This window comes from Dromiciops gliroides, chromosome 2 (assembly GCF_019393635.1).
Source record: "Dromiciops gliroides isolate mDroGli1 chromosome 2, mDroGli1.pri, whole genome shotgun sequence".
NCBI classification, from domain to species: domain Eukaryota; kingdom Metazoa; phylum Chordata; class Mammalia; order Microbiotheria; family Microbiotheriidae; genus Dromiciops; species Dromiciops gliroides.
In genome coordinates this window covers 35,434,444-35,457,910 of record NC_057862.1, presented here as the reverse complement: position 1 = coordinate 35,457,910, position 23,467 = coordinate 35,434,444, and the positions used below count along the sequence as shown (strand labels likewise).

General features: G+C 44.7%; 1 protein-coding gene across 1 annotated transcript in view; it reads right to left on the bottom strand.

The window, feature by feature from the left end:
- Positions 1–23,467, bottom strand: part of SCAPER (S-phase cyclin A associated protein in the ER) — a 379,320-nt gene that overhangs the window by 62,909 nt on the left and 292,944 nt on the right. Inside the window, 2 exon segments of the mRNA XM_043987611.1 lie at positions 7,631–7,786; positions 13,289–13,521. Coding sequence (XP_043843546.1) covers positions 7,631–7,786; positions 13,289–13,521 — 389 coding nt within the window.

The window sequence follows — 23,467 nt, the reverse complement described above, 5'->3', positions numbered from 1 at the left end:
GAGGGGGGGAGGGGCATGGGCACACTGTTCTGTTTCAAAAAACTGCTTGATGAATATCTTGAGCTGGATAGCTTGCTGCCATGTCAAATGCAAACTACTAAAAAGAAATCTTCACAAGTTCACAAGTCCTCAGAGTCCTTCTTGCCTTTTTTCCCATTCCTCATCTACCTGTATCCAATGACTGCCCAAGTCTCATCAATTCTTCCTCCACAGCCCATCTTGCAGCCTCCCCTTTCTCCCTAATGACATCCATCATCCCATCTCAGGCCCCATTCACCTCTTCCCTAGATGATCGTAATAGCCTCTGAACTGGCTTCTTATTTCCTTCCCTCTCTGATCAATCCTCAACACAACTGCCAAAGGAATCTTTCTAAGGTGCAGTTTTGGTCATGTTGCTGCTCCCTTGTTACTTCTAGGGTCAAAGACCAAGCCCTGAGTTCCTATAACTGGGGCCATTATGCCTTTACAGTGTGATTCCAAATCCCTGCCTCTTACATAGGCTGGATGGCATCCAAATGTCACATCTTGCTCATGCCATGACTCCACACCCTTACAAAGCTCTCCCACAGAAATAGAATGGACCCTTTACTTATGGCCACATTCAGCATTTTTGTCTTCCTTCATGGCTTAGCTCAAGTGCTTCTTCCCCTAGAGGCATTCCATGATTTCCACCCTCACCCTCTCCTCTTTCAAATTACCTTGCAGTCAGTCCATCCATGAATACTGGGTACTGGGTACTAAGAATACAAAGAAAGGCAAAAGAAAATCCTTACTCTCAAGGAACTAACAGTTTAATGGGGGAGACAACAAGCCAATAGAATTACTGTGTACGAACAAGCTATACACAGGATAAATAGGAAATTAATTAACTGAGGGAAGGCATGAGGATAAGGGGAGAGTGGGAAATGGTTCTTGTAGAAAGTGGGATATTAGCTGGGATTTGAGGGAAGCCAGATAAACGAGGGGAAGGAGACCAGGAGCGAGTGGACTCCATACATAGGGGATGGTCCGAGAAAATGCCTAGAGTCAGGAGATGAGGTGTGAGGAACGTGTTTGAGCAAAAGCAAGGAGGTCAGTGGATGGCACCCTACAAGGAGGAGGGGGAGCTATAAGGTACAAGAAGAATGGAAAGGTGGGGAAGGGGGGAGGATTTTATATTTGATGCCAGAGGCAATAGGGAACCACTGGAGTTTACTGAGTAGAGGGGTGCTATGGTCAGACCTCTCCTTTAGGAGGATCATTGTGGTAGCTGAGCATAGAACAGACTGGTGCAGGGCGGTCAGACAGCAGGTATTAGTGATAAGGTGCAGGGCAGGGGACGTGGCAGTGTCAGAAGAGAGAAGGGGCAAACCTTTTTTCAAAAATGGTCAAATTGTGAAGATGATGCAGATTAACTGTCTGATGGGGCGGAGGTGGGGTGAGGAGCAGCTGCTCTCCCTAGGAAGACAAAGCCTGCCTGCTGAGGGGCTGGGGGCCTCCCGTGAAGATGGGCCCCGTGCCAGGCTGGTCCTGTGGAGCAGGCCATGTGAATGGCCCATCGGAAAATGGCATGAACAAGATTCCAGGGAGAAAAATGGAAAATATTTAAGAATATAAACAATGTTCAAGTACCATCAAATTACTTTAGAAGCCTATGCTAGTTGTAGATCATGCTTGTCCATTCATCACATGAGAGCTTTGTCTAAGTGGGAGTGTGATCTAGTGGAGAAAACTCTGGCCTTAGACTTAAGGGACTTGGTCTGTGTCCAACAGCCAATGTGTGCTGGAAAGTAGACTCGAACCCGAGTCCTCTTGACTGGGAGACAGGCTCTGTCAATGGGAGTCAGCACTATGATTCTTACTGGGCTGTTCTGAATCAGTGAGATCAGCTGTCCCAGAATAATTGTTGTCATTAGCATGAACTAGACGGTGCTCCCTTTGAGTTCAGGACTGCTGCTTCCTGCTCCTCCTTTCCATCCCCCCTCCAGAAAGCTCAATGGCCTGCACACAGTAGGTCATCTGTGAGTAGCAGCCTGAATCATCACCAGGTTTCCACTCTCAAGATTTACCTGTCATGATACTGGTAAAGCATTCATATGGCAATACAGACACCTCCTCATACTGGTTTCAATGCAAGCGTATGGACACTTAATAAAAAGAAAGCATGACAGAAATAGATTTTTTCTCGATTTACTGTTGCTAAACAATGAGTCTTTTTGATATGTGTGTGCGTGTGCGCACATGCATGCAAACGTGTATACTTCCATATGGGAGATGAAGAGGGACCTCTAACATGCAAAACCTGCTAGAGAGGAAGGTGAGAAGCCACAATGCATCGCAATCCACTGGTGGGGAGTTGGGGGAGCCCTGCTAAGGAGATGGGCGGCTAAGGCTGCCCCATCTCAGGAGGATGTCAGTTCTATGAGTGGCCAAAGGAGCTAGAGATTAAAGTGCTAAAATGATGCTGATTTGTATTTGGTGGCTGTAATCCTCAGACAGGCAGGGAAAGCCTATGTTTGACCCCAAGTTATGATTATTCATTATTATATCTTTCAGACCTTGGAAGAAGTCAGATGGAATTCTGGCTTTTCTCTTGTCACTATTGACATACTTGCCCAATAAGAAAAGATGTAGATGATGAAACATTGTCATTTGCCTGAAAGTGTTTCCTGTGTTAAATTATGATGATGATGATGATGATGATGATGCAGGGCAGTGAGGGTTAAGTGACTTGCCCAGGGTCACACAGCTAGTAAGTGTCAAGTGTCTGAGGCCAGATTTGAACTCAGGTCCTCCTGAATCCAGGGCCAGTGCTTTATCCACTGTACCACCTAGCTGCCCTCTCCATGTTAAATTTTAAATAATCCTAATATAAAAATCCTTTTTTTTTTGGGTTAGAGGAAGTGAATTTCAGTTTTACTTAAAGAAATGTAAACCTTTTGTTTGGGAGAAAAAAGCCTCAATGCAAAAATATTCTCAAGAAATTTATTAAAAAGCAAAGTGCTTTTTTCACTCTGTGTGGGTGGAGATTAACCACACAAATTCTCGTCTATCCCAAAGGTCTTTTAGAAAAGCTGAGTAAAAATTAGGAGATTAAAGGGACAATGAAACAAAGGTATAAAAGCCTGGTGATAGAGGCAGGACTTTTAAAATTAACACTATAAAAGCCAGGGCCACCACAATGCAGAGTATTTAAAATGTTGTGTGCTGTCAATTATGCCACTTAATTACTCTCCTGTTTTCAAAGCCTGCAGTGAAGTTGAGTAAGACTTAGGCAGTTCTCTTGCTCAAAGTTTTTTGTTTCTCTTTCTGGCTGGCACTGACAATACTTGTAGGACAGGGAGTACTCAAGCAAATTTTACTCCTGCCTGATTTATTTTATTGCCAAAACAGGCATTATCTTAATTACTATAATATAGTAGAAAATACAACTGCCAACCTTCTTTGGCAAACACTTTATTTTTAATTATTATATGTAACAAAGTGTTCAAATAGGCAAAGCAGCACACACACCAATGAAATAATCATTTCCAAGAAGAAACTAGTAACATCTATCTATATAGGGTGATCCATATGCTATTCAGCACTTGGACACAAAAGGCAAACTCGTGTTTGGAAATTTGAATATCAGGCAGGAAGGAAAAGAAAGGAAGTGGAGAATCTATTAAGAGTTCATAACAGTGGGTGGTATGAGTTTACATTGAAAACTCTCATCTACGCTCTCAGATAAGCAGCTTATACTGATGTCAAGGTGGAGTGTTCTTGGCAAATTAAATTAGGAAATCACCCGGACCATTTCTCTTGCTTTAATTTATTATTTTCTGATAACAGATGTTGAAAATTCTGATCAACTGAAGATTGGGAAAGAGACATAACACTATAAATACTTATGAGTTGACAAATCACACAAAGCTTTTTTTAAAAAAAAGACTAGTCAAATTTATAAACTATTAAATAATTTGATTTTTTTAAAAAGGAGAATATCACATTATCACAACAAAATATAACAGTAGGGAAATTCCCAATTTCAGAAGAAAAAACCAAATACTACAGACATAAAATTAAAAAAAAAAAAAGAAAAAAAGAAAAAGAAAGCTTCATTGGGTACTGAGAGGTTTGCAAATGAATTTTATATAATATTTATTTATTTATTTTTGGTGGGGCAATGGGAGTGAAGTGACTTGCCCAGGGTCACACAGCTAGTGAGTGTCAGGTGTCTGAGGCTGGATTTGAACCCAGGTCCTTCTGAATCCAGGGCCGGTGCTTTATCCACTGCACCACCTGGCTGCCCCTAAATTTTATATAATATTTAAAGAATAAATGATCCCAATGTTGTTCTATATTCACCCTGGGCCATTTTCCCAGGTTCCTCTCCTTTCTGCAGTAGAAGATTCTCAAAAACAGGAAGAAAGCACCTCATTAAATTACATCTATAAAATAAACACGGTCCTTATACCTAAGTCAAGGAGGGATAAAACACAAAGAAAATTTTGGACCAATAACAGCAAGGTATGTACTTGAATATTCAAATTACTAGTGTATATCAATATAAAACATTAAATAAAATATTTGCTAAAGCAATATAGTGCCAAAATTTCATAATCAAGTTGCCTTTACTAGAAATGAAAGCATGGATCAGCATTAGAAAAATAATTGCATAATTATGTTAATAGAATAATCAAATGATTATATAAATAGATGCAGGAAAACCAAGAGCTAACATTATTTGTTTTGGGGTGGTTTTTTTTGAGCTAACATTATTTGTAACAGTGAAGCCTTGGGAGCTTTCCCAAAAGATCTAGGGCAGAACAAGCATTTCTACTGTCTGCATTATTAATCTACACAATCATACTAATGCTGGTTACAGTGATAAGACAAAGCAATGGAGACAATATGCAGAGGGAAGGGAGGCAGATGACATGACAGTTTGCTTAGAAAACCCTAGAAAAAGTGGCCTAGGAATCACCAAGAGGAGGAAGTCATTTATTACTTGAAATTCTATTGCTCCTCTATGCTCAGCACGAAGGGTGGTGTTTTCCCCTTGTGTGAAGCTCTGTAGCCCCCAGGCCCTGAGGAGAAGCAGAAGACGTTTTTCCATTTACAAGGCTGGAGTCCCTCCCAGCAAGAGCAGACCTATCGCTCCTCACCTCCAGACCAGTGCTTGGATTCCAAACGATGCTCAGTGAACATTCATTTATTCACTAAGTTACTTAATTTTTCACCCAGGTGTGAAATGGGGATAATGATGCTTACAGAGCTACCTCCTCAGGTTGCTGTGAGAAAAGAGCTTAAGAGTGTTATAAATTGTGAGGTATAACACAGGCCACTCTGGCCTGCTGGCTGTGAGCTACCAAAGAGGTTTAAGACATGGTCCTTGCTCCCAAGGAGCTTACAGCCTACTAGAGAATGCTGTCGTCTACTACTTATTTGTGGTGGGATGAAATGTCAGAGCCCAGGGCTCTGTTAACAACCATATATATTAAGATAAATGAGTATCAGTTTGATGTTTTTACTTAGTGTCAGGAAAGCCCGACATGCTACTGCCGATTTATGCGACTAGTATTTCTGTGTTTTATCCCACACCTATTGTAGGCGCTCTGTATTGTCCCAAACCACGAAGACCCTGGCGTGGGTCCAGGGCTCAGATGCTAGACCGCAGGATGAGGTTCTGACGTTGGCTCCTGGATGTCCGAAGGGCATAGGCTGAGACTTTTAGGACTTTTAGACACTGGGAAGCAGGATCTAGACAGAAATGTCCCTGATCTAAATTCCTTTAAGTACACCAGGAGTTGGGAAATTGAATGATTCACCTATGCCAAAGAAACTATGAATTGATTCTACGAAAAAAAAAAAAAATGTAATCACAGTAGAATATGACATTCCCGTTGGCTATCCAGCAATAGCTGACATTTATTTACCCAGTGTTTAAAGTCTGCAAAGAACTTCATACAGATTACCTAGTTTGTTCCTAACAACCACCCTGTGAGGTAAGTACTAGCAGTATTATTGCCCACATTTTACAGATGTGTTTTCATATTTCAAAAAGAGATCATGAACTCAATGAGCCTGAGGAAATATTCCCTTCTCTTCCCTGGGCCTCAGTTTCTTTGTCTGTAAAATGAGAGGCTTGAATTAAATTTGCTGCTCTGACATTCTATAATTCCAGATTCTCATTTTAACTGGAAGAAGAACCCGCTTTTCCCGTGGGTTCATTCTCCATTTTTCCTTAAATGCTGAGCTTTCTGAAAGCCCTGTTACATACAGTCCCCTCTCAGCCCTGTTGCTGACTTCCCACCTCGAAATCAGGCCTCAGAAGCTGTTTCATTTAGGAGCTTCCCCTCTTAGCACTGAGGCCTCCTGGCCCTGGAGCAGCTCTCCTCGAGGTCCACCTCCTTCTCACAAGGAGGCATTCTTGCCCCGCACTGCCCTCCATCCATCCAGATTTCACAGATATGTCCCTAAAACAGGTGCTTTCCCATAACGCCCTTCAAATCCCCTTTGCCAGCTGCCTTTCCCTAGGAGAATGTAAACTCCTTGAGGGCAGGAATTATCTTTACAGTGCTCAGCACAATGCCTGGCCTCCAGGGAGAGCTTATTCCTTGCTTAGTCCCTTCCTCCATCCCACCCTCCTACACAGACAAAAAAGAGGACTACATCTGGCTCCCGAACAGAATACTGACTGAATAAACACCCCTTAAAATGGTGGTGAAGGCTAAGGGTTGGTTACTCAAAATAGTAGTCTGAATGAATAATTGGTGTTTTTGGATCAGCCATTTAAGTGACAATGGCAAAGAAGAAACCAGCCAGGGATAAATCCTATGTTATATGACACGAGTAAGTCCTTTAATCTCTCCAAGTCTAAATGTCCTGATCTGCAAAGTAGATTAGATAATAAATTAGATAACCCTTCATGGGATTTCTGAACTGGCTGTATAAGATGATTCTCGGTACTCTACAAACCTAAAAGGCCCAAATAACTACCGGCTATCACCATCGCCAAAGGCAATAAACAACCCTATTGGAAGGGACTGAGGACAGACAATCCAGTGCCTTGTATGTCCACTAGGAATCACAATTCATTCAGTTTTATGCCCATTCACATTTCAATAGAAAGTAATTATTTCAGAAAATGTTGGGCACACTGGTGACCCAGTACCTGGAATTTGTAGAGTCCAGGACAGGGGCAGCTTTCAGCTCTAGTATGTTACATTCAACTGCACCAACGAGAAAAACCAGCTCTGGGCAGGACATGTGGCCAGACTAAACAACAAAAGTGAGGAGATGAGTCTTAGACTGGGATGCTAAATAGGGACATGAAAAGGTTAAGTATGAAAGAGGAAAAGATGGGTGGCTGTGATAAGAACATTCCTGGGAAATACCCCCATTACAGAAGAAGGGAGCCTTAGAAATTAGAAGGAGCCAATGCTAGTGAAAGGACTGCAAATGTCACAATTTTTGTTGGCTTAAAACGAGAGATTAAAAAAAAGACAAAATATGTGCTCATGAAATACAGCACAAAAATTTTAACCAATGAGTTAAGTGAAATGATATATGTGTGTAACTTATGATGTATTTTTTATATAATAAATCCAGACCCCAAAAGACACACATGCCAAGCTTCTAGCCCATAGTCATCAATGAGTAGACTTACTTGCTGTTGACAGCAAAACACAGCTTGCACATCCCGTGTAAGACGGCCGTGGCATTCTGCAGAAATGAAGCTACTTTGGGATTCTCGTCGACTGGGCCTTGTACAGAAAGGAAGCAGCCACACAACTTCTCGATCAGTCCTATGTTGACGACGTAGCTACAAGTGGAGGAGACATTGTGTGTTACCAAATGATACCCCGCCAAGATCTCCAGCATGCTTCCCAGCCACGTCTGCATCACCAGGGTCAATCTATGCCAAAGGCAGGTCTCACATTCACAAATACACAAACATAGGCGAGGTCTAAGTCAAACAGATCAAATGACAATTTCCTTAAGTCTAGCCCTTCACAAGTCCCGGGAGGTTCTGTTAAGAACTGAGTTATTCCTTTGGTTATTCTGAAATGATTTCTTAGTCATCTGCTGGACAGAACCGCTTCATCCGTTGAAATGACATGTTATAATCATTTCTATATACATATATACATGCTAAAAAAGTGTAAGAAGTCAGTTTTCAGAGGACAGCAGTAATTCTGCAGATGAAACTGTTACTGAGACATAATCTCCTAATGCTGACGTCAGTTCTCATTTTTTTATTCCATTCCTATTAAGATGATAACCACGGCCAGAATATAACTGTTTTTTATGATATGAGGAATGGTAATTACCATGCCTACAACCGTCATTTAAGAAGTCACTTTCATCTTCCCATTCCACTAGACAGTTCTCTGGGGCTCTTTAAAAGGCTGAGCTGACAGTAACAGCTCTTTTATTAGATTAAAGAAAGCAGTAAGAATGGAAAATGATGTTTTAAGATCAGACAAAAGACTTAGCAGATAAATCATTCTCTGCTCTGAGGAACTCCGGTATTGATTCGGCTACTGCATTTGAATGTTTTTTTTTTCCTTTTTTTTTTTTTTGCAGGCAATGGGGGTTAAGTGACTTGCCCAGGGTCACACAGCTAGTAAGTGTCAAGTGTCTGAGGCCGGATTTGAACTCAGGTACTCCTGAATCCAGGGCCGGTGCTTTAACCACTGCGCCATCTAGCTGCCCCTGCATTTGAATGTTTGATCCATAGGAAAACTGGAACTTGTATTGAAGAGCTTCTTCTCTTTGGGGCTAGATAAGAAGGTGGGGAGGTAGAACTGACACTTTGTTTTACATCCACAAGAGCTTTTGAACCCTCCTCTCTATTTCTAAGAGCCACCACCCCAACAAAGGTCCGTCCTCTCTATTGCCTGACTTGCCTTGGCCTGCAAGTGGGTCCTCCTGGCTCCCCCTCTCCATCTTCTACCCTGTCTCCCTCAGCAGGGATTTGGTCCTGGTTGTGCCTCAGCCTAGACTAGAACCCTCTGAGAGCTGCCTACCAAGGAGAGTTCAAGCCCTTTAGGAATTTCAATTCAACTGAACTCAGTACACATTTATTAAGTGCCAGGGGTGTGTGAGAGAGAGAAGGCTGGAGAAGGGAGCTCCTGGAGAGCACACACTGCTGTATTTTCTCTTTGTATGTCCACTCTCTAGCAGGTCTCCCGAAGATCCTCGGGATCTCTCCGTGTCAGCCCCCTTCAGTAGGCCAGACAGTTCTTGGGGTCTGTGAAGAAGCCTGAGGAGGGAAGAGCCCTTCCCAGCCTCCATCTGCTTAGATGCTCTTGCAGTTCTCCTAGAGGTCTGAATCCTGCGGCTCCTGCCTCAGTGTCCAATCCCAGCCATGCTCTTGTCCACACTTTCCCACAGTTCTGGATAAATGGGGCCGGATCCTGACAATGCTTTTGCGTCGTCCTGAATGGGGTGGATTCTCTCTCTCTCTCTCTTTTTTTTTTGTGGGGCAATGGGGGTTAAGTGACTTGCCCAGGGTCACACAGCTAGCAAGTGTCAAGTATCTGAGGACGGATTTGAACTCAGGCACTCCTGAATCTAGGGCCGGTGGTCTATCCACCTAGCCGCCCCTGGATTCTCTTTTTTTAATCTGCCACATTTTACTGAGGGGATCTGGGTTCCTCTGGGTCCTATGATGCTGCCATATTTTCAAGCTCTCCCAGGCCTGATCCTTTTTTTAAAATGTAGAATAAATTCCACATTTCACATTCAATGCTGTCCTGCTCCTCCAGGACTCCCCCTTTGGGCTTCCTTCTGTTCTTTTATGTACATATTTTAATGACTTTTTTTTTCTTTTTTGGGAGGAGGAGCAACCCTATTCCTTATTGCTCTCTCCCTTCTTCCCCCTAAAACCTTTGTAACAAATATGCATAATAAAATAAAACAAACTCACTCTGAAATTCCTTCACTGAATCATAGCCTCTTGTCATGGAAGCAAATCACAGGGGTTAGGAGAGTGGGTGCCCCTGAGATCTGGATAATCCATGTAGAATTGTTTGGTCATCCCATGTCTCCTTAAGTCTTACAGTCCCAGTCCTGTATTTCATCCTCACTATGACCTCCAGGCCTGCCATCCCCTAGCTCTTGCTGTTGCACTAGCCACAGTCCTCCTTCTTCTCTGGCTCCATCTGTTCTCTGGGGAATCAAGTCAACCCTTCACTCCTCTACTCTCCAGTCCCTTGCCCTGCTTGTGTGTCACCAGCCACATCCAGCAGAGCCCAGCTTTGGGTAGCTCCTAGCACCCTCTGCCTTCACTCCTGTTCACTGGCTGCTGAGCAGAGCTGGAAGAAGCCAGGCCAGCTGGATCCATGGCAGACCTATGGTATGTAATCCTAGCTGGGCCCCCAAAATAGGGAGGCAAACCTCATATGTCATATCACTTCTTTTAAAATCTCAATTAAAAATGCATCTTGATTGTCCTGGCAGCCTTTTTCCCTCCCTTCCCTTTTCCATCTAATTTACAAAAAATTTCCATGTTAAGATACTGACACTAGTCCTTAAGATAAGGGCTGTCTCTTCTCTAATGGATGGCAGGTTATGTGTTTTGTGTTTCCCTGTCCCTTGGTGGGAATGTACTTTATTCATCAGAACTACTCATTAAGGTCTAATTTTATATAGGGATTATGGGAGATACAACGAAGTCAAAGGCACAGTCTTTGCTGTAAAGATTTATAGGTCTGCTAAAGGAGGGGGATATGAGGTGTGCCAACCTTCCACAGAGGGATGGCACCAGGTGCTAAATGGGCTGTATACCCAAGAATGGAATTCCAAGGAGGGAAAGAATCCCTTTTCTTCCAGGGTAGATCACACAAGTGAATGGGCAGGGAAGTGAAGAAAGGCAGAGAAGTCTTAATCGAAGCTTGTAAGGCCCTAGAATAAATCTCACCTATTTGGATTCTTCTACAGCATTCTAGACATAATTGCACTGCTCTTCGGCCTGCATGTTGTGTCTGAAATAACATGCTAACGTGTGTGTATCCGCGTTATTTTGGGGGCCCAGGAATCAAAGCACCTCTAGATAAAACCAGCCCCTTGGAGCCAAGTGCCACAGCAGGCATTATTTCTAGCTGATGGTCTGAAGTCGGGCAATGCAAGGCTTGCTAGCTTCAACTACTTCTTCTTCTTCTTCTTTTTTTTTTTTGCAGGGCAATGAGGGTTAAGTGACTTGCCCAGGGTCACACAGCTAGTGAGTGTCAAGTATCTGAGGCTGGATTTGATCGGTCTGCCCTGGAAGTCTGTGGTGACTGCCAGCAGGCACCTGTTCCTGTACAACTTCAGGTCTGAGTTGCATCCGGGATGCATTCTTGGGTCCCTTTCAGGAGGCCTCTTCCTGCACTGGGGTGCTCAGTGGGATGCTCTTGGTCAGACCCAGGCCCTAGGGTTACAGACCTCTCAGTCTGTCTCCCTTTGATCTTTTCCCTGGATTCCCCCATCAGGATCTGGTTTGGTACACTTCCTAGATCTGTCTGGAGGAATTCTGGGGGGTGGGAAGTTGTCTGTCCATCTTTCTCTTGCTGTGAGTCTGTATGGCCAGAAGGATGAAAGTTACCTGGAAAGATATGGGAAGTACAGAAGAGGGGAGGCTTTTTGGGAAAAGAGAATGGATTCTGTTTGGACACACTGAGTTGGAGAGGCTTGTGGGACATCTGGGAAGATGACCTCATCTGGGACTCTTGCAGTGTCCCTGGCTGTCACCCTTCTCAGAGCTTCCCTGCTCTGCTCTGGAGGGGTCGGTCAGTAGCTGCCGTAGAGTCTCCCCCCCCCCCCACTGCTTATTTCCCCTGCCTTCTCCCTTTCTTCTCCTCGCCTTGGGTAGACACCTCTAGTTAGGTCACTCGCTTTCCCTAGGACATGCCAAACACAGACGTATTCCTCTCAGCATCAAGCATCTTCTTCTTCTGGGATGCCCCAAAGACCCTTTCAATGGAATGGAATGGAATGGGACCCACAGGAAGGGCTGAGAGCTTGGCTCAGAATGTATAACCACTTAAACAAGCTTATCGAGGCCCTCTTAAAATCGAGTCCTGACCTTACAAGGCACCTTCTGACCACGCTATGAGTTAGATGGTGCACATGAGTCTGTTACTCCATTTTATGGGTCAGAGGCAGGACTCCGACCTAGATCCTCCTAAAGCCAAGCCCAGTGGTCAGCCCGCTGCGCCACGCTGCCTCTCCATCCTCATCTCCTGCCATTTTACACGAAGCACGCTGGTCCAGCCCAACTGAACCGCACACTACTCCACAGACACGCCTCACGCATTCCCACCTTCCGCCTTCGCTCTCTTTGGAACTCAGTTCAGCTCCAACGCGGTCTTCTGCATGGAGAGGATTGCCACGTGCTCTGTCTGGAACGGACCCTTCTCTGTGCGGCTGGTTTGTACCTAGCAAGTTCTGCCTTATGGGACTTTTTCTGAGGAACGCCTCAGCCCCTCCCCTAGACGGTGAGCACCTTGAGGTCAGGGACTTGGGCTTCCAAGGTGTCTAACACAGGGCCTGGCACACATCAGTAAATGTTCCATTGAATTACAATGAATGACTCTCTCTATGCACTTGCAGCCAGTTGGAGAAAGATGTGAGGAATTAATTTAATGAGATGATGCTCCTGGGGGAAAGGTCACAGAGAAGTAAATGGCAATACAATGATACGGATGGTTAGAGATCTGAGGGGTACAGGTGCCATAGCAGGGGAAAACGGTCAGCGGAATAACTAAGTGAAGAAGGTCATGGGTGGTGAGGAACCCACTGAATAAAACAAGTGAACCTAAGAAAGCTCTACAGGGGAAATGAACAACAAAGCAACCGGATGTAGGGGAGAGGGCCTGAGTCTACCTGATGCTGGGCTCGTGAAAGAAAACACGCCTGATGCATCCTAAGGGCCCGAGTTCGATACAGAAGGCATGAGGGTGGCCGGGGTATAAGAAGGCAATCGTTTACCACCAGAGCTAAACCTTGCTGGAAAATTAAACGTGTTCTGTGGCCGATGCTGACGAGAGACGGGAGATGGGGATCCATCCCCCAACGGAGGAGTGATGTCAGAGGCTTTACACTGTGCTAAGCACTTTGCAATTATTCTTCTAGTTGATCCTCACAACAACAGTTGCTATTATCACCCTCATTTTACAGATGAGGAACCGAGATTATATTTTGCTAAGGAGTTACTAAACAGGGAGGAATGTGGGCAAGCGGATGAGCAGCTAGTTCTGATTATAAAGTCCTTGGAATTTCATATTATGCGTGTTCTAGAGTTTTTAGAAACAGTTGTAATAGAGGAGCCTAACAGCTTTACCTGATGAGATCTTGGACCCGGCTGTTAAAAGCATCCACTGGTGGGGGCTTGTTTTTCATTTCCTGTGCTGATATTTTGGGTGCAGAAAGGCGGCTGTTTCCATCTGGCATATTGGAGATCAAGCAGCCAAAAACCACAGCACTAATTCTGAGAAGTCCAGTTGTCAAACCTTCAAATACTTGTTTATTTGCATTTCGTCCCAAAATAGCATTATTTTCATCTGGAACATAAACCTAAAGAAATGACAGATGCATTTTAATAAAAGTTTTTTTAAAAAAAGGAACTGAAATGATTCTGACAATCTTTCTAATAACAAATCTTTAGGAAATTTTATAGCTTGAAATCTAAAATGCACAAACTAGTAAATATAGAATTAATAAGAATGAAATTCAAAAGCTATTTGAACAGAACCAATTAAATCTTTGCTGCCTGTCATTAATTTATAGTTCCAAATTATGTTAGGACAACCTATATTTCTCTGTTACAATGAATTCTGAAATCCACGTTTACTATGTAACAACAATTCAATATGATCAGTGACTTTAACACCCTCCTGACATAGTAAATCTTGACCCTAAATTTGAAGAGTTTTGCATTTTCCTCAACTCTCTCTTAGATCACTTAGTAAAAGCAGAGTAAGACAATTATATAAATGGTATATCAGGGGATCAAATTTGTTCCATGCTTGGTATGTCCTCAGCCCTGTTCACTGTTGAATTCCTACCAATTTTAAAGACCAACTCAAATGACACTTCTTTCAGAAAGTACAATTTTCAATGAGTCATGACATTTTTCTCCACAGACCTCAGAAACTACTCTATATTTCTCTTAGTCACTTATCATTTAGTATGAAAGTTATTTGTGTGCAGTGAGGAAGCCAATCTTTGCCCTCACAGGGGGCTGGTTTCCCCCCAGACAGGCACTTCCTTCCAAGAGCAGCCTGGACAGAATGGAAAGACCAGTGGAGAAGGAGTGTGCATGTCCCTCCAAGCCTCAAGGGGGAAGAGCTGGAGGGAGAGGCTCAGGACCACCTGCTGGAGGAAGAAGCAGGACAACAGAACAGTTCACCAAGACCCAACTGTGAGTAGAGACCAGACAGAGCCGTGTGTGAGCCCTCCAATGGAAGGCATTTATTCCTCTCTAGCTCCTAGAACAGACCACTGGCTGGTGGTCTTCTGGCCTGGAGTGGAAAGGGATCTGACCCTAGCTGCTGCTCCCTGGGGACCAGCTGATCAAGGGGGAAGAGGAGAGCACCCTCAGCTAGACAAGTGCTAAACTGCAGGGTGCTGGCAGTGGTGGGAGAGGCCCTCCCTGTGGGGCTGAGGGGCACCGTAGTGGGGTATCGCTGAGAGGGAACAGGGTGACAAGAGCAGTGCTGCTGCTGGAAGAACAATGCGGTGCGGGGGTCTCCTGGACGAGCCTTGATCTCCAAGCACTGATCCCAGATTTCTGCTTATTAGGGCCCTCCTTGGAGCCGTTCTGTAAGCATGGAGACCCGCCAGGCCTCTTCGGAGGCGCTGTCCACTGGGGAAGGTCTGAACTCATCTGGGTGTCCTTTAATTTGTAAATGTGATTGTTCCATACTCAGCTCTCTCAGGGAGGGGATGCTTTCTACTGGGTCCTAATGGTTCCTTTGCATAGCTGACCCTTCCAATTCTCAAGCAGGGCTATAGTCCCAGTCATTGATCTGCAAGTATACATCTTTAAACTCAAATACTTTCCATTGCTGACCCCATTTGCCTTCTGGGGGTCACCCTGGGGCCCATCTTGCAGTACTCTGAAGCAACATAATGATGGTGAGGGGCTCAAGGGCCATCATGAAACTGATTAGGGATTAAAGGAGGCTGGTTTTTTTTTTTTAAACTGCCTTGGCAAGTTCTGAATTGACCAGGACATGGAGATTCAGTGGAAAGAATACTGGATGCCAAGTCAGAGGACCAGAGTTCAAATCCCAGCTTGGAAGAGTGACCATGTGGCCTTCCACAAGTCACATGCCTTCTCTGGGCCTCAGTTCCCTCTTCTGCAAGATGAGGAAACCAGTCCAGATGATGTCTGCTTTCTGCTCTAGTTTCTCCGGATACTAGCACCAGGGCAGACTCCTTGCTCACAAAGTCTTGATCAACTTTAAGGATACTGACGCTGTTGGAAAATCTTTTCAATTTTCTTGAATCGAGGAAAAACCAAAAATGCTCACTCCTTTAGGATAACAGTCAAGGGATAGAACTTTCAGACTTTGATTACTGCTTAAACAGAAGGGTATTTCAAAAAGGAATACACTGGTAAAAGAAGCACAGACAGACTATCATACTCGGCCCACCTCGGAAATGTGGAGGACAAGGAGGAGGGAATGCCATGAAGGGAGGAAATGATGTAAACAAACAAACAGTAATCAAGGCATGGCCATGACAACAGCAACAGATGGTGGGAGCTGGTTCCTTGCTTTGCAGCTTGACTGCAAATTTATGCTTGGCCAGAGTCACAGCAGAAGGAGCCAAGGAACTAAAACCAATGGACTCTGTTTATGTAGGTGTGGCTGATACTGTAACCAACAGTTACAGAGATTGCAGAAAACATGGTTGTGTTAATGAGTCTCCACAAAGGATTTCAGCAGAACGGAAGTGGGAAGTGCTAGTGCCCCAGAAGGGCAGCAGATGCCAACTCTTCCCCAGTTTACTCAAAGGAAAGGGCCAGTGACTGCAAGATTAAACATATAGGAGGAGAGCTGGCATGGTGAATGATCAAGGCAACCCAGAAGATGTGCAAGTGCTCAAAGGAAAAGGAAGATCAGGCCTGAGGGAAAGGGGACTATCCATCTGGTTCTCTCATCCAGAGTTCACAGAGTAGAGACCTGAGCCTGCCCAATTTACACAGCCCCAACAGGAGAAAGTCAAGGCTCTTTAACAATCTAGCCAGAGCAGAGGGACCAAAGAGAGAGGAAGGGAAACAAAACAAAACAAAGCAGAAGACTAGAAAGCCTGGAATAAAAATCTACACCACAAACAGACAAATCAATAGAGAGGATCATAAAAATACAAAGAATAAAACCTCCAAGAGATACCAAAGCACTTTAAATAAGTACCATGATATGAAGCAAAATAAAACAATATGTCCAGTGAGAGAGAATACAACCACAAGCAACCAGGCTAATTTATTTACAGTGCTTTGGTATTAAAATTTGGTATTATTTAAATTATTTGGTATTGTTTAAAATTTATTTTAATTCCTCTTCAGACTGAACCTTGGAGAGCCCTACAGCCAAACCTTGGGTCATAAAACTTGGAGCTGGCTAGTAAAGTCACTACCCTGGGTATACAAAGTGTTTTGGGACTAGGGACATTGACTGGGAGGTATTAGCAAGTTCTACCTTATGGTGGATTGGACAGTAACTATGCCATAGGTGATCCCTGGTTCCTTTCTTTTTTCTTGGGATTTCTTTGAGGTTTTAATCATTTCCCCACAACAGCCCTGCGAGGTAAGGAGAGTACTATCCCCAGTTACTGGAGCTGGCACCAGAAGCCCTTGGCAACGGCGATGGAGCAAAAAGAATCCCGCAATCAGCAGGTTTGGGAGAACCACTTTGTCTCCTTAGGGCGTGGCTTCCAGCTGTCCTATCCTGCTGATCGTTTTTTTTTTGTTTTTTTTTTTGCTGTGTGGGCCACAAATCCTGCTCTCATAACTCTTGTTCTTTCTGAACACATCTGGGGGCCCCTGAGGCAATCTCATTCTCTCTTCAGGATCCTCAGTGAGGTCCTCTGGCTCCTCAGTGTTGGTTCATTTTCCTTTGTCTTGTGATACTCATTCCTAGATGCCTGAACATTCCCTGCCCTGATTCTGGAGGGCTATCTGCCTTTGCTCCAAGTCTTTAGCTGAGGCTTCTTCCTCCCCCGATATCTTTGGTACTTCTACCCTGTCCCCTTATTTTCCCCTGTTGCTCACTTTCTGACTTTCTCCCCTCTGATGGTGTTTGCCCTGGGGGCCTTGTAGCTCCTCAGCCTTAGCCTCAAGAGTCTTCTGGGGAAACTGGATTGCTTCAGCACACCGTGTGCTGGGTTCTTCCCTTCAGGTGGGGTGTAGTGCCGTGTAGCCCCACTTTTGCTGCTCCTCAATCTTCTGGCCAAGCTCTCCTGCAGCAGAGAGACTGCCCCAGAGCAAATTTCTGTCATTTGGATCTATGTGGCACTGACTTGGGGGGGGGGTCATGAAGGGTGGTGGGTGGTAGGAGAGAGGGTAGGGCCCAGAGATTAGCCTTCGTTGCTGTTAGCTCATGGGTTTTTTTTCCTAGTTTGGTGTCCCAGACAGTGGAGATCTATCTGCTGCTCCTACATTAGAGAGGTATCAGAGGTCAGGAGGATCAGAGACGATGCCTACTGGTCACATGACTCTGGAGTGGGGAGCTAGAAAGGGGGGGAGGGAGGAAAGGGCTGGGTAATGCCATTGGTGAGGAGGTAGAGAAATCTAAACCGAGTTAGGAGTGACCAGGTGCGGCTGGGGCCCTTCTGAAATGACTGTCTTGGAAAGGGGTGGATATGCTGGAGCCAGCTCCTATCAGCTTGCCAGAAAGCCGAGTGTTAAATTTTCAGTGTGAGCATTTACACTTAAGAAATCAGCAAATGCTACAACTTAGGGCTTGATGTATTGTTTTGTTGATTGTCTAGACTTAAGAAGGTGACAGGGAAAACGTTAATGATGCAGATTAAACCTAAAAGGTGTCATATGTGTACTTTCCTACCCCCCAAGCCAGTTATTCGTCATCTGCAGGAATATCTGAGGACCTCATGGTGGGAGACTCAACTTTCCTGGAGTGATTTCCAGGTGGAGGCAACGAGCCAAGAGAGAAATGCCCTTTCACATCAGTCCCCAGGAAGGGATTCTCGTTTACGGAAGCCCAGAGACTTGGAGAATCGGGGCTCACTAGAGTGAAGTCTTCCTCTCCTACTTCATCAGCAAGTATATGGATTTGATGGTTTCTGAACAAGTTTCAGTTCCCCAGCCTCTCTACCGCACTATGTTGGCCCCAGCCAGAGAACCTTAGCATTCAGAACTTACAAACGGGTAATGGAATGATAGAATAGGAACCTAGGGGATATCAGGGTCCCAGAGAGGCTTTATGCTCAGTTTTTTGGACGGTGAAGGTCTGGTGGGAAGGAACACTGCCATCGAGGAGTCCCCATATGTTTCCCTTCTCAGGGGAGTAAAACTCCTTGGGCTAGTACCATGAGTCTGGATGTCTGTCTGGGACAGAGGTGACAGGTCAGAGGGCCGCCCGTCTAGCAAATAAATGTGTGTTTCCTTTCCAAGGAGAATCCAAGCCCTCGGGCAGGCTCATAAAGCTGGAGTCTGTGTGTTCTTGGGGTGAGGTGGGACTCTCCAGGATGGGGGAGAAAAGTGTATCCGTTATTTTTGGACTGCTGTGAATCCTTTACGTGTTTTCTGTATTCTCTGGGGAGTGACACAGAGGCTATCTTAGAAAGAATTCTGGGTGCCTGAACAGGAGGTGTGGAGCTTTTGGCTCATAGTGGTAGAGACCTAGGACACAAGTTTATATTCAGGCTGTGTTTTGAGATTGCCTCCTTTAGAGGCAAACTCTAGGGAGCAGAAATATGAACCAAATAGAGAATGATTTCTTAGGCAGCCCCCAAGACCAAACCTGGTCTGTGGGAGCCCAGAGCCATGCTACAAACCCCCAACAGGAGGTTAATGTTTTCTTCTAACAATGCCATACTACTTGTGAAATTGAATTTCTACCACCAGCAAAAAGCAGCTTTGTTTTTTTCAAAACTATGGGAAACTGCTAATTCTTTTGTCGGTGAAGATGGGGAAGTAAGGCTATCCACTTGTCTATCTGGAATGACTTTCAGGATTTTAATTAACTTTGCACCTGGGTTTGAGACTATACACGTCACATTTCTGCTTGGAGTGAAATTTGACAAGTTTTACATGGAGTTTTTCCTGGGAGCATTGGAGCAGCTTCTGTTCTAGTGGCCTGAACCATAAGACATCTAGGGAAGTTGTGGAAGGAATGTCCTTTTGGAAGATGAGCACTGGTTTTAGGTTTCTACCTTCGGGTTAAGGGATTGGAAATGCCAGAAACTCCAAGCCGCTCCAAGGAGTGGTTTCTTCCAGGCCAGGTACAGATGGGCAGCTGTAGTACGAGTGACCTCAGCCCTGACCTCCGGAGACCACCCACTTTCCAGGTTCATTTGAGGAGTGCATGCACTGAACTGGTGATTTTTTTCTACATACTTTTTCTAAGCTGCACATTTTCTGGAATGACTCTGTTCAGGCAAGCCCGAGAAGCTCTGTTAATTCTGAGTGGAGCAAATACTAGTGAGTGACTTTAATGAGGCAGATAGAAGAACACAAGGTTTGCATTTTACCTATTAAATTTTCCTAAGGGCAAGCTGCTTAGGAGATACTTTTACTTGTGCAAAGAACAGTAATGTCAGAATATAAAAAGAAATACAGTAATTTCTTCCTGCTTGTAATAGGACTGTGAACAAACCTCTGTAATACAATGGCCTTTGCTGTGAGGTTTTTTAAACAATAAAAATATCAGTGCCCAGGGCCTAAAAGGCCTTAAAATCTCACTTACATATAACACAGCCTCACTTGATTTCATAAAGCTTTACTCAGAGATTCATTACAGAAGGAAACATTACAGTTACCAAGATACAAATCTAGAGTGAAGAGCCGGACAGAGGGACAAAGAGAATCTGTGAGTGGCTGTAACCCTGAAATGAGCCAACGTCTGAACGGGGACAGACAGGGACAAAGGTCTCTCGGGATGTCTGGAGAACAGAAGAAGCCTATTAGTTCCTTGTCTTCAATCTGTGTTAATTCTCTCCATCTTCTAGGTATCAGAGAATGCAAAAAAAAAAAAAAAGTTTTCCCCATCAACATTTTCCCTTCTTAAACTAGCTGCATTGATTCTGTTTATGACAAAGCCTTTTTTGATCCTGTATAAGTGAAACTGCTCTCTCGTTTTCTGTAATGCCTTTAACCCTCATTTGGTCAGGAATTCTCCCAGCAGAAACTTGAAAGGTAAAAGACCTTGTTCTTTTTCTTGCGGTGTTACCTTTCCTGAGGAGCGTCAAGGCTGACCATGGACTGCTAAATAAAATCCAAACTCCTTACACAGGATACAAGGCCCTGCACAATTTATGACCACCATTACTTTGTCCGTTCATCTCAGATTATATTCCTTCCACATCACTCTGAAACTGTTGACCCTGTCCGGACCAACCCACACTTTCTTTGCTCACCCAGTCCTCTCTGCCTGGAAATGTCGGCCATCTTCCCGGGCCCATCTAGGATTCTTATCTCCTCTTTGAAGTCCAACCCAAATGCTGCTTCTCCCAGGTCGCCTCCCTCAGCCTCTGTGGTTGGCAAACGATCCCTCCACCCTGGGTTCTCACCAAGCATTCCGTCTTGTACCTTTCAGGTGCACTTCTTATGCATTAGTTACTGGCCTGTTTCATTCTGATACCAGACTACAAGTTACATGATGGGGCTGTTGGTGTCTCTCAGCCTCTGCCTGGGCCCTCTTCACTTGGTGATCTCATCCACTGCAAGGATTTTAGGGACCATGTCTAGGCTGATATTCTGAAACCTGCCTGTCCTGCCCCAAGTCTCTGCTGCTTTTCAGACATCTCAGGCAGATGTCCGGCTGGCATGTCCCAAACAATTCATTACCTTTCCCCCAAACCCTATTACAGTCAAGGGTGACACCTCCTCCCAGTCCCTCAGGGCTCACAGCCCGCCTTCATGTCCCAAGCTGTTGCCAGACTTGTTGTTCACTTCTGTACCGTCTCTCCTCTCCTCTCTTTACCACAACCATACTCTGGCACACACTCTCATTCCCTCACCCCTGGACTACTGCAATAGCTGCTGGTGGGTGTGTCTGCCTCACACCTCTCCCCATTCTGTCCCTCTCCATCCATTCAGCCACTGAAAGTGAATTTTTCCTAAAGCACAGGCCCCAATACGTTACTTCTCCCCCCACCCCATCCCAATGGCTTTCTGTTTGGCATTCAAAGCCCTTTATCTCCCAGGCCCCTGCGACCTCTCCAGGCTTCTTACATCTTATTTCCCAACATATATTCTTTGGATCCATGAACACCGTCCTCCTGGCTGCCCCAGAACAAGATGCTCCATCTCTTGGCTCAGGGCCCTTTTTCTCTGGCTGTCTCCTGTGCTAGAATACTCTCCACCCTCAACTTCACCTAGGCCTTCCCTGGATTTTGTTTTTAAGTCCTAGCTAAAACCCCCATTTTTTATTTTAAGTCTTCGCCCAATCCCTAGTGCTTCCCCTTCATTAATTCTTTCCTATTTATCTTGGGTATAGTTAACTTTACATATATTGTTTGCATGTAGTCTCCCCATGGGAAGCTAGGTGACACAGTAGATAGAGCGCTGAGCCCAGAGTCGGAAGATTCATCTTCCTGAGTTCAAAATCTGGACTCAAACATTTATTAGCTATGTGACCCTGGACACTTCACCTTGTTTGCCTCGGTTTCCTCAGCTGTAAAATGAGCTAGAGAAGAAAATGACAACTATCCTTGGCCAGTATCTTTGCCAAGAAAATCCCAAATGGGGTCACAAGAGTCAGATATGACTGAAACAACTGAATAACCCCCCCCCCCCAAGTCTTCCCCACTAGGACAGACCATCTTTTGCTTCCATTTGTATTCCCAGCACTTAGCACAGTGCCTGAGACATAGCAGGCACTTCAGTTTTCATTGATTAATCAAGGGCAAGATTGTGTCTTATCCTTTTATGAGTCTCTCCAATTCCTAGAAGAGTGCTTAATAAATGAGCTTGAATAAGCACAGTTGTTGCTTAACAATTATTGCTGAGTTTATTAGAACCTCAAAACCTTTAGACTCCTCAAAAGGAGGGACTTATAGAGTAATCCTAAATGAGAAATAACCTGCAATGTCTTATACAATCATATCATATCAGAGTTATAATTACTTTGTTATATATATCTGGTTCTACCCTGTCATTTTAAAGAAGATTCTTATTTCTGATAGCTCCAGAGGGCAGAATCAAGGTCAACAGGTCAAAGGTCACAGGTAGGGTGGTTTCAGCTCAAAATAAGGAAAAAGTAGCACAACTCTCCTAAAATCAAATAGCTGCCTTGGAAAATCATGCACCCCATGCTATGGGCGGTGCTGCAGAAGACCCTGTGGGACCCTGTGGACAGGGAATGGGCTTCAGCAGTGGTGTCAAACTCACATAGAAATGGATCTGTGAGGGCCACAAAGTAATGTTACCTATGTTGTGCTGTGTTTTCATTGATTTTGTTAAACATTTCCCAATGGCGTTTTTTTTTTGTTTTGTTTCGTTTTTGCTTTTTTTTTTGCACGGCAATTGGGTTTAAGTGACTTGCCCAGGGTCACACAGCTAGTAAGTGTTAAGTGTCTGAGGCCGGATTTGAACTCAGGTACTCCTGAATCCAGGGCCGTTGCTCTATCCACTGCGCCACCTAGCTGCCCTCCCAATGGCATTTTAATCTGGTTCCAGTGCATCTGGGGATTCTGCTGGCATGTGTCAGGTGGGCCAGGAGCTGGGAAGTCTTTTCTAATTCTGTCATTCTACAACTCGATGAAAATGAAGAGTTTAGACTAATTGACCTTGAAGATTATTATGAGTCTGCGATTTAAAAAACAGTTTTGTTGATAAAGATGGTGAAGTTATTTGGCAACCACAACTCTCAGGGAGCTAAAAGGTCTGTGGCTCATGGGATTAACACACACAGGGCAGCCCTGGGAGCTTTGTTAGGAGTCAGGAAGATTCAGGTTCAACTCTTGTCTCTGATACTGACTTGCTTCATGACCTAGTAAATCATTTGTTCTCGTAGGGCTTCTTCTTCCGCCTGTAAATCAGGCAACACCTGTAGTACCTGCCTTGCAGGGCCATTTGGAGGCTCGACAAAGACAGCACAGAGGGAAAAAGAATGACTGGACATCAGCTCGGTTCCCCTGAGGGCAGGGCTGACCCTAGGCCCACTCCGACATGGGCCCTGGGATGAGAGAAGGCGGATCAGGCGTCTCTCCAGCTTTGGCTCATGATCTCTGTGCAGCACACACGTGCACGGTCATGGCTCCCTCTGAGTGTGGCTTTCATTCTGAGGCTTTAAAGAAGGGCTGAGCTGTACCTGCCACACTTTACTGACTG